Source organism: Gobius niger, assembly GCF_951799975.1.
Source record: "Gobius niger genome assembly, chromosome: 5".
NCBI classification, from domain to species: Eukaryota; Metazoa; Chordata; class Actinopteri; order Gobiiformes; family Gobiidae; genus Gobius; species Gobius niger.
Genome location: NC_136856.1, coordinates 29,046,847 through 29,058,884, shown reverse-complemented (window position 1 = coordinate 29,058,884; position 12,038 = coordinate 29,046,847). Strand labels below are relative to the sequence as shown.

The 12,038-nt window shown below is 41.9% G+C and overlaps 1 protein-coding gene across 1 annotated transcript in view; it reads right to left on the bottom strand.

Moving 5' to 3' along the window:
- Positions 1-7,356, bottom strand: part of gpm6aa (glycoprotein M6Aa) — a 28,058-nt gene extending 20,702 nt beyond the window's left edge. Inside the window, exon 1 of the mRNA XM_079557309.1 lies at positions 7,074-7,356. Within this exon, the coding sequence (XP_079413435.1) occupies positions 7,074-7,110 (37 nt within the window). The 5' untranslated portion in view covers positions 7,111-7,356. The remainder of the gene's footprint in view (positions 1-7,073) is intronic.
- Between the last annotated feature and the right edge of the window lie 4,682 nt (positions 7,357-12,038).

Below are 12,038 nucleotides of genomic sequence, written 5' to 3'. Positions count from 1 at the left end.
CAGCACGTACAGTATATTGATCACATTTTACGACTAGGGTTGGCAACACTTTTGGGCGTGAGGGGGCGACAACGACAAACAAAAAGAGATGCAGGTCTTGAAGGCACTGTCTTCTATAAGGTTTGGTGTTGCATGCTTATTAGACTCGCTCTTCTTAACTTTTCTTTCTTACTAAAACCATACACAGACTGCAACTAGTGAATGGATTAGTCAGTCAATCTGATTTGCTCTTGACTTGGCGCTGCGGGAATGATTCTCTCCTGACGCCGTTGCACGTCGAACAGGCCAGAGCCACAGACGACACTCGGCCTCTAAATGTGCAGTTACACTCTCTAACCGAGCGTGCTGTTCTTCCCACTCTCGCTCTTGTTTCTTCCCTGAGTCTTTATGAGTTGAGCGAGGACTTGAGCGCTAACTGCGTCACATACCGACAGAAGATCTGACAGTGTCTTTGCCGTGATGCCGTGGATGACCGCTGATGTCAACAGAACCGCGAGGAGTGGCGGGTCTGGGATCGCCCCCTTTGACAGTGATTGGCAGAAGGACAGACGCTTAAACCAATCACATGATGAAGAAGACGTGTGCTAGGGCATGATTTAGTGAGAGATATTATATTATGACAGGAAGACGAGGAAAGGGAGGATCCTCGAAATTCGGGACAAAAGCCGTCCGTTATTGATTCAACACGGGACGTGCCTTATTTTTTTTGGAAATACTAGACTATTCCGTATTTCAAGGGACGGTGGCCACCCTATTTACGACTGAGGCGCCATAGAAATAACAAGGAGAAGCAGACAATTAGCAAGTCGCCTACTCCAAAACAGGGGCGGACTGGGACTGAAAAACAGCCCTGGACTCTGGCCAACCTGGCCCAAATTAGCGTGAATGCAACACTTCTACAAATACATATTTTGACCTCTTACCACCCGCCTTAACCGAGAGCATTTTCTCCAGTTCGGCCCAGTTACCCAAATCAAAAGGCTTCTTGACTGGAGAGCAACACTGTAACACCTCATTTGAAAGCTAAAATCTAGAAAGATGATGGTAACTTTTCGTCACGTTCTCGCTGCATTTTTGTCATGTTTTTGTTGCTTTTTGCTGCTTTTTCAATACTTTTTTGTGGCTTTTTGGCGTTTTTTTGTCACTTTTTCATCTCTTGTTTTTCTTTTTTTTTCATGTTATTGTAGTTTTTTCATCGCTTTTTTCATTGCTTTGTCGTCACGTTTTCGGCACATTTTGTTGTGTTTTTGTCACTTTTTTGTCACTTTTTTGCTTTTCCAGCACATTTTTGTTTTTGGATGCTTTTCTTTTAAGCTTTTAGATTTGGGCAAAGCTCGGTTACGCCCGGGGGTTTAGGGTAAGGTAAAGTGAGAGGCCAGACCGGTGGCCCTAGAGCCAGTGGCCCTTCTGTCTTCCAGAATGGACATATGGCCACTTTTCAGAGTCCCAAACCCTTAGCCTTTAGACATCAAATATCGCAAATGATCAAAAATCCAGATGTTTTGCGCTTTTGTCAACCCATCAACACCATTTTGTTTGAAGCCTCATTTAAAGTCAGTTAAACATCATATTCAGTTAAGTTTCTGCTTTTTGTGGGGTCAGATACACATCCATTGGTCAATAAACACATCCTCATGATATGGTAATGATGGAGAAACCACATAAATTCTGTTATAGCCATGAATCGGACAGATTTCTTTGCTTTTGGGCATTACTGACTGGGAAGGAAGTGCCATTAAAGTATTGCAATACGTTATTGAATTGCAGGTATAGTATTGCAACACCACAGTAGTTTTCAATATGACGAACAAGTTAATGGTTTATTGTCTCTGCCCTAACTGCTATTGCATGAATGTTACTGTATACCACATCGCCACATCGCTATTCTCTTCAGCCATTTTACATTGTCATACCCTGCCAGTTCATCCCCCATCTTACATTGAAATTTAGAAAAGTCACATGACGTGCAAAAGAGTGACATCATCTCTATAAATACACTCAGCTAAAAATATACATAGCCAACTCAACCTTAGCCTTGTTCTTCTTTGTTTGTGTGCTATTTAGCCACGGAGAAGCTTCGCGGCACAAAAGACAGCGCTCTCTGAAGGCGCTTTGACTGGCTTTAGTGTCTCCTTTAGCGCGCTGCCTTCAGATGAATGAGGGGCATGGGAATGGAGTGCGGTGTGCATGGCTGCCTCTCTCAGTTGGGTGAGCATGTGTGTTAGTGGCCAGGCCTGACAGATTCCCCTTGAATATGAACAGGGAGAGCAAAGCACGTGCGTAGAAATGGTGATGTATAGCGCCATTAGATTTGATAATGTCTACATTGCCAACTTTATCTTTTTTGTTGAGACCACTAAAAGAGGGAAAAAATATGGTCGGCATTTTATTTTGCTTTGGTGGGAAACTTCTTTGGCAGTTCGATAGTCAGCAAGAGCAGCAGAAAGATAATTATGTGAAGAATCTGAGGAATAATAAGAATGCAAACTTGAGATACTCACTCAACTGCCTCATCTTTTTTTTTTTTTTTTTTTCTTTTTTTCTTTTTTTTTTTTTTTTTTTGTATCTGTATGGTCCAAAAGCCCAACTTTTTGCTTGAATGCGGCACAATTGAACGTGGAAATAGATTAGCTACTTTAAAGGTTTCAGGGATGTCACTGCTTAATTTGGGCAATTCAACATCCTGATCCCTTAGCCTGACGATATTTTTTGTAGTATTTTACTCTGTAGAGAGGGATATCACATACTTTGTTGGTTGTCTTAGTTTAGTTAGTTATCAATGTATGGTAAAAAACTGTCACAAAGTATATTTTTGGAGTGAAGCATGTCTAAGACTGCGCCTGCTTTAAAGGGACTATACAGAGTTTAAAAATGTGAAACGATGTATTTTCCTCCCCCTACATGTTCCAGCCATGTCCTAATGTATAGAATGAACTCAGACCTGTTCACCACAACTGCCTCTGATATCCTGCACTGTCACTCAAAAAAGTGTCTGGCCTTAGCCATCCGTAAACTCCAATCAGTTGTCATTTCCCTACATGTATGTCTGGGTCTGATTTCAGTGGCCGAATTACATTGGTTGAATTTCAACCTACCATTCAGCGAGCGGGGGAGGCGGGGGTTGTAGGTGACATCGAGCATTTGCGCCGCATTTGTTGCTTGTAGTTTGTCATGGAGTTATGATGGCTGCTTCACTTTCTCGGGCAGATTACATATGTCACAACCAAACAATAGCGAAAATCAGATCCAATCGTTTCAAAGGAGTTCACCCCTCCCACCTGATAACGGAGCTCAATTGTGACGGTCCAGACCCTTGTACGAAATGAAGTAAGTACGAGGGTATGGTAAAACCAGGCTAGTTCCGAAGTACCGTTATGCACAAGCTTAATATAGAGACTGCAGTTACGTGTAAGACCTGAGGTGGCAGTAGTGAGTATAAAAGGACCAACTTGCAGCATACTAGTCTCTTTAACTGCTAATCGACTTAAACACTGATCTGAGTTTAAAAACTTGCTTTAATGAGTGTCAGGTAGATATTTCAACTGTTAGATTGCACTTTATAAATGTGAAATACAATAGATTGATTGCATGCACGTTAGATTAAATCGAAATGGCATTCATTTCAAGCGGACAATTCAAAAGCTGGCTAGTCCAGGAAACTTTTCAGTGTCCATTGGCCTGCTCAATATACTTTCTCTCGGGCAAACTGACATCGCAACTGATGGAAGATCCAGATCCTGTTTTCAACCCATTGACCGCATTTAGGTGAGTTCAAAGCCTTGTTAGAAATCATTTATGAATAGACAGACCTTTTGAGATATTACTTTGAATAAGAATGAGTGTGTAAAAGTTACCTCTGAGCTAAATGTTCACTCAAGGTTCTGCTTTTTCTGGGGTCGGATACAAATCCAGTGGCCACTAAACCTCTTATAATATGTTAATGATGGAGAAACCACATAAATGACATAAATGCCATGAAAGTGTCATGCCAGACCTCATCATACTTAAATTCATCTGAATGTCCGGTAAGCCGTTGGCTAACAGAAGTGCTCATTTGTAGAAACAGACTCCGATAGCTTAAAGCAGTACTAGGTAACTCTTCCCCCTAGAGGCCATAAGCGCAACTGCAAGTGTAGTAGCAAGTTACGATTTTTTAACTCATTAATTGTCTTGGAGAGCAAATACTACGCTGACAGGAAAGGCGAAGGGAGAGAGGGTTACTGTGCATCCAATTATACAATGGACATATTTTTTTTCACTCAAACTTGGCTGTAAATACTGTTTAAAGTGACGTTACCCGCAGTTAGCTTTGCCCGTTAGCATGTTAGCTTCTTCTTCGTGATTCCATTAGTGTGTATTGCTTTCTCCGGACCGGTGGCAGTCAAGTTGCAAACATGGTTTTCTGGCCAGAGACACCAGGGGGAGATGAAAGACCCTCCAATCATCCCATAAACACTTGTATTACCCCCACAGGGACTACGAAAAGGATTTATTAAGGTAAACACGTTACTTAGTACTGCTTTAAGGCGCTTCTGTGATTTCTATGGTTTGTCTCCTCTGTATGTGCTGCCATAGTAACGCTGTACAGTCAGCGCGAGGGCATCTCATCATATGCAGATTGACATTTTTTTGCAGATCGGGTAAATGCCCCCAGTTTGGGAGGGACAAGAAGTTTTATTGGGGTGGAACTCAAAAGTGTGCTACAGATCCATTTTCAGTGGGTGCGAGTGTTTCACATAGAAGTATATGTGGTCGATTATTGTTGGAGTGGTCCTTAGGCAAGTTCACTCAGTTTCAAAGGGAAAGCAGAGAAACAACATTACACTCTTTTCTCTGTACTCAAAGGTTGTTGTATTCATTATTCATTGCACATTAACGTCAGATTTGACCCATGAACACAACTTGCCCTGCCGATGGGCCAGGCCACAGGTCCTCAGTGAGTCAAAATGTCATCAGCAGGACAGCGCTGGAGGACAGCGAGAATAATACTGACTCCACTCCACCAGCCGCCATGGCAACGCAGTGAGCGCATGTGGGCTGCGTGTTAGACGGCGCTAGCTAACACAAACAGAGGAAGCCGAGTCTGTCTCTGGAGGTAAATACTGGCATGTGATGGATTTCTTATGCGACAACACTACCATTCCCATCTCACAAGAAGGAGGTGAAAGTAGAAATACTACCAACCTCTGTATTTAAGTCTATGGATGGGGCATGAGTTTTGAATGAACCTTCCAAATCCATCCATATCTTTGTTTGGATCTTTGCGACAGTAGCTCAGTTGTTGAAACATTTGTCTCACCCTGCCGTGTTTGGAGACTAGAGCAAAACAAAGTCAATTTTTCCCAAAATACACTGCCTGACAACAAAAAAAGAGATATTTGACATTGCTTCAGTGTTGCATTCATTTTTCACCATGATCTTGTATTGATGATGGGAGAGTGTGACCACTGAGCAAAGCCTTCTCCAGCACATCCCAAACACTCTCAATAGGGTTAAGATCTGGACCCTGTGGCGGCCAGTCCATGTATGAAAATGCTCCCTGAACCACTCTGTCACAATGTGAGCCCGATGAATGCTGGAAATCTCATCTTGGAATATGCCTGTGCCGTCAGGGAAGAAGAAATCCATTGATGGAATAACCTGATCATTCATGATGTTCAGGTCGTCAGCGGATCTCACTCTTTGGGTACATATAGTCAGCAACTCCAGTTCAGTTGGTTACAGTATATCTTTTTTTTTTTTTTTTTCGTCAGGCTGTGTGCAGTAACTTTGACAATAATGGTGGGAGAACTTTGGAATGAGTGATTTTATTGTTTTAATGAACAATTTAACGGAGAATTTAATACTGGAGTTATGGTTCACATTAAAACAATCGGACACTCCAGTGTGTTTCATCCACTTTTTATTCTGTTTTTAGCTAATGTTGGACTATGGACAACGTTTGCAAGCACCCTCAAACATGCTAGCACTGCCTTTTGATGAAGGTTCTTGAGTCATCTTCTGTACTCTGCAGTTGAAGTGTTGGACGTTTCACCTCTCATCCAAGAGGCTTCGTCAGTGACACACAACCTTAGTGATGCTTTTGTTACTCCTTTTGTAATCTCTCAAACTCCTGTACGACCGAGAGCCTACACAACATGCAAACAGGGAATTTTAGATTCCATCTCGAATGCTATTGCAACTACAGCTATAAAAAAAAACGACTTACTACTTACTTATGGACTCCAGTAGCAACATGCTTGTTTTTTCTACATTTTAGCATTGTCATATCTTGTTAGAGGCCATTTGAGCACTGAAATAATCACATAACTCGATGTTTATGTTTTTCAAAAGTCCATTATGACCATTATCACAGCATAACACAAGCCCTTCTTTGTGGATAGATTTATTTATCCAATCCTCCATTTTAATATTTAACTACAGGCTCTTCATAACAAGGAGATCACACCCGACTCTCACGATATTCCCACGAAGACCACTCCCAATCCTTGGGAAAAAAAAGCTCTCCCTTTCTCCACATACAAGATCACTATTCGCTGGCCCGCTCCCGTTTCCCTCAGCTGTCACGACAAGCGTGAAAGCCCCATCGCGCCAAACAAAGACTCGTCTGGCCCTCTCAGGGGAGGACGGCGCACACCCCTTTCCCCCCCCAACCCAAACAGAACCCTCGTGCGGCCACTCAATAGACAAAGGGATCGCGCACAACAGCTGCTCGGCTCATGCTAACAACATACAGGCTTATAGGGCTGTGGCAAAAATGTGGCAAAAACGCAATGGTTTTTCATTTCTGTCATGAAATTACTAGACAGGGGGGGAAAAACTGCTGGTATCAATAGGATGCTAAAGCAAGTGACAATAGGGACAACGTCTTGCTTTCCACACAGCATGCAAAGATTAAATGGACCCAAAAAAAAAGAAAGTTTTCAAGAAATAGACATAAAAAGTCATGGTGCATACATTTTTTTTTTTCATCCAATGTAAATTCCACTAAAACACCAAATAATCTTTAATTCTTCTTCTCATTTTCATTCCCATGCCTTTTTTTTTCAATCCTCAAACTAAATTCGCCTTACCTTTCTGGCTCTGCCCCTCGTCCAAGTCTTCTTCCATTGCAGCGCTTGTTTTATATCAACCCCTTTTGGAGACGAATCGGATCAAATGCACTATCCAGGAAGTGGCTGCGCGATTGTGGTCAACGTATTTTAAGCACTAATAGACTGACCGCTGCAGCTCGCGCCGGTGTCAGTCAGGCCAATAACAAGGAATGGACGAGATCTGTGTGTGTCTCTCTCTCTCTCCCTCTCTCTCTCTCAAGCTAAAGCCTTTGTGGTGCTGTTCATTGTGAGCCACGAGCAAGCGCAAGTGCAGGAGGGGAGGGTGGGGGGAAAAGGGTGTGTGTGTGTGTGTGTGTGTGTGTGTGTTCAGCCGGGGGTGGTCTCTACGGAGGACGGAGCGGCGCATTTCAAAAAGGGTAGACGAGTATGGAAAATGACAGGCAGAAGTGGATCGCGATTTTGCAAGTGAAGATGGTCACTTCAGAAAGGCTAACGCACAACAAATGGGCTTCCTATTGCTGGCAGAAGCTATTGTCAGTCCAAACTCCCCCCCCCCCCCAATTTGCCACAAAAAATGGTTCAATCCTCAGACCCCCCCTCCCTCACTCCTCACAACAAGTCAACCTAAAAAAGCAAGGGAGGGAGAACATCTGATTTGAAAATGGGATTGTCCTAATCTGTTTAGTCATGCCGATTCAGCGACGCGAGGTGTTATTGAATGCTTGTCGTGGGAATGCATAGATCCAGGGGCGGACTGGCCATATGTCCATTCTGGAAGAGCACAGAAGGGCCACTGGCTCTATGACCACCGGTCCCGCCTCAACCGAGCTTTACCCAAATCTAAAAGCTGAAAAAGAAAAGCATCAAAATAGCGAGAAAAAGAGGAGGAAAAGTCAACAAAAACATGAGAAAAACACGAGAAAAAAAACCCTACAAAAACGTGAGGAAAAACAAAACAAAAAATGATTAAAAAAACAACAAAAATATGACAAAAATGTGGCGACGTGACGAAAAGCTCCCGTCACTTTTGTAGGTCTTAGCTTTCAAATGAGGCGTTACATTGTTGCTCTCCAGTCGAGAAGCTTTTAGATTTGGGTAAAGCCCAGTATAAAAAAAACATGAATCTAAAAGGAATTCCGTGGAGCATGGTGTGCCACAAGGTTCAATTTTGGAACCGTTATTATTTATTATTTATATTAATGATTTTGCTTCTGTTTCTATGACCACCTTTCCCGTTCTTTTTGCTGATGATACCAGTCAAAAAAATAATAATAAAAAGTCGACTTGGGGAAAATGCACTCGTTAATGTTAAGGCGGGTGGTAAGAAGTTAAAATATGTATTTGTGGAAGTGCACAGTTACGCTGATTTGGGCCAGGCTGGTCAGAGTCCAGGGCTGTTTTTCAGTCCCAGTCCGCCCCTGCATAGATTATATGGATTGCTGAAGTGATGGACAGAAAAACCGTCAGGAATTATTGGGTTTCGCCATCGATGCTTGTTCTCATTCACGTGGGCTGCTCGATGCAAACTTTGTGGTGTAGTAAAAAAAACGAATGCACGTGAACCGGAGCAACTGTTGCTTCTACCGTACTTGTGCCCAAAGGAACAAATGTAAAACGTTGTAGGCGTAGGAATAATTGATGAGATTTAGAGCTCACTTTATAGTTATATCGATTTTTCAAAAGACAAAATCAATATGGCGTTATGGAAACCGACGATTTTACCGAACCACTTTCGCAATCCTACAATACAATTTATACTGAAGCGTGGACCTATTAGTAAAGTGTGTTTAATGACCTCTTTTTCCTGGTTGTGATGCCGCTGTCAGAGGAGCAGTGCGAGCAGATGGGAGAATGATCAGGCTTCATCAAATTTTAATGTTGCCTTTCTCGCTCTCATCTCGATCATCTTTCTCTCTTTTGAATGGTTTCCCTTGTATTTCAGTATTTGGGTGACGTTTGGTAACTGTGTGTTGTGGTTTTAGAGACTTTCAGCTCCCCAGAACTCACTACAAGAGAAGCACTTATACTTCTCCATGCTGATTCACCGTAGATACACCGTTGACTTTTTCGGAACTTGTAAGAAAAAAAACAACGCTGAATTCGCATGTGGTACAAAGGAAAAGGAAGTGAGATGCGCTGACTCGAATTTACGACACTTGGATTATAATTAAAAATTAGCTATGGGTTCAAGCTCACTCCTCATGGTTTTTACTTTATTTCCCCCACTATTTGCGGCAGAGACAGTGGTGGTAATTTTTCGAGCCACTTTAAAGGAATAGGCCACCGTTTTTACATACGGAGATATGCTCTTACCTCACTTTAGTCTAGTTAATATATCTCCGTCCGGTCTTTGTCCGTGCGCTCTGCCAGGCAAACGGAGCACATACGCAGCCTCTCCCACATGTCACATAGCTCCAAAAAAGCTCACGATAGAAGCTACCAAGCTCTTCCACGTGTTCCCTATTTAAATAAAGTTACGTGAAGTGTTTTCATGCGAAGTATATTTACACAGAAATGTAGCATGTCGATTTTATAAGCAAATAAAAAGGGGAACTATATTGTGAGGCGTAATGATACGAGGAGTAAAATGTCCGCGCAGTAACTCCTAAAGACTTCCCCCGCTCACTTCCGTCAATAACCTTTAGGAGTTACTGCGCAGACGTTTTACTCCTCGTATCATTACGCCTCACAATATAGTTCCCCTTTTTATTTGCTTATAAAATCGACATGCTACATTTCTGTGTAAATATACTTCGCATGAAAACACTTCACGTAACTTTATTTAAATAGGGAACACGTGGAAGAGCTTGGTAGCTTCTATCGTGAGCTTTTTTGGAGCTATGTGACATGTGGGAGAGGCTGCGTATGTGCTCCGTTTGCCTGGCAGAGCGCACGGACAAAGACTAGACGGAGATATATTAACTAGACTAAAGTGAGGTAAGAGCATATCTCCGTATGTAAAAACGGTGGCCTATTCCTTTAAGCACTGGGTGGGAACAGTATGAGATAGAAAAAATAATGATGCTAGTTGCAGTTAAACAGTGTAGTAGCAATAACTGCAATAGTTGTACAAATAAGAACCAGCTACTGCTGGTTCTTATTTGTACAACTATAGTAGTAGATCTGTAGTAGATCTGTCCATCTAAGTGGATTGCTCCTTAAATGGGTTTTTTGTTGTTCTTTTATCTCTGGTCAGGGCAGGGAAAATTATCCATCCTCTACTTAAAGGACCTATACCTGACATGTTCTTTTGGGGCCATGAAAGTATGTTAAAAAAAAATCTGTGCATTGTGTTATGATTTGTTGATGATGTGTGGTCAACTCAAATAGTCAGTGTGTGACTAAAAGGGGTTTACCTTTTTTGTCAATGGTTCAAAATTAGGTATAGTACCTTTAAAGCAGTACTAAGTAACTTGCTTACCTTAATAAATCCTTTTCGTAGTTCCTCTGGGGGTAATACAAGTGTTAATGGGATAATTGAAGGGTCTTTCATCTCCCCCCGGTGTCTCTGGCCAGAAAACCATAATTGCAACTTCCCTGCCTCAGGGTCGGAATCACCAACACACACTAAGAGAATCACGAAGAAGAAGCTAACAAGCTAGCGGGCAAAGCTAACTGTGGGCACAGTTAGCTTTGCTCAAACAGTGATTACTGCCAAGTTTGGGTGAAAAAAATTATCTCCATTCTGTAACTGGATGTTCAATATCCTTCTCTCCCTTTGTCTTATTTGTCAGTGTAATATTTACTTTACAATTATTGAGTAAAAAAACACGGCATGCTACAACACCTGCAGTGGCACTTATGGCCTCTAGGGGCATTACTTAGTACTGCTTTAAAGGAACAGGCCACCGTTTTTCAATACTCAGATATGTTCTTACCTGAGCTTAGACAAGTTGATGCGTACTTGTTTGGTCTTTGTGCGTGCCCGTGGATGAGTGTGGTAGCTTCAACTTCACCCCTGTTTGGAACTATAGGAATACATTGGGAGAGGCCAAATGCTAACAAAATCTTTTGTCATTGTGCGTGACTGAGCGCATGCACAAAAACCAGACTGGTACGCATCATCTCGTCGAAGATCAGGTAAGAACATATCTGAGTATGGAAAAATTGTGGTCTGTTCTTTTAACCATCCACTGTTGGACATTTGACACTTCGTTTGTCATCTGTCTCATTATTGATTCTCTAGATTTATCACCAGCAATTTTTGTGACTCTCCGTGAGTGGATTTCTGTTGTAATATTGAGGCTGTACAAAAACAAACTAATTAACTTGATCAGACCATCACAATAAATCAAAATTGACTGGGGCATCGGCCTGTTGAGCTAATGTGACCGATCTGACTAAACAAGTCATTGACAAACTCGAGTCAGAGTGTGAACTGTAGGAGAATTCCAACAGACAACATGAACGTGCAACGAAAAAGCATTCAAAAAACAGATTTTTTTTGTCACCCTCTAAGTTGATCGCACGGAAAGCATTACGCAGGTACATTCTTGTTAAGTAATGTTCCATCTTCCTGTCTTGACAACGTAATCTGTGATTGGATCGATACAATGAGTGAGATATGTTATGGCTGTTAGTAGAGTTCCTCGACTGTCCTGCTTTTGAACCGAAAAACAAAAAGGAGTGGCTGGCTGGCCAGGCTACATCTTATCAATTATCCAAATGACAGTTGGTGCCTGCTAGAATTATTCACAGACAAATTAATAGGTTTTTAATGCAATTACTTATTCATGATAATGTAACAATGTTTGTTAATAATTCAATAAAGCATCTGCACAGCTGTCTGTCCAAATGCAACCATGACTTACAGACGCACTAAATATCTTTTGTGTTTGGTGTTTGACATTTAAATCAGCTCAACTTCGACATAATTAGTCTGACATTTTACCAGCTGTGAGGCTCCCCGTTTGCCAACAAATGCCCAAACTGTTATTTTATTTATTTGAGGATGTTTTAGTGGCGGAGAAAAGCTAAACTGCT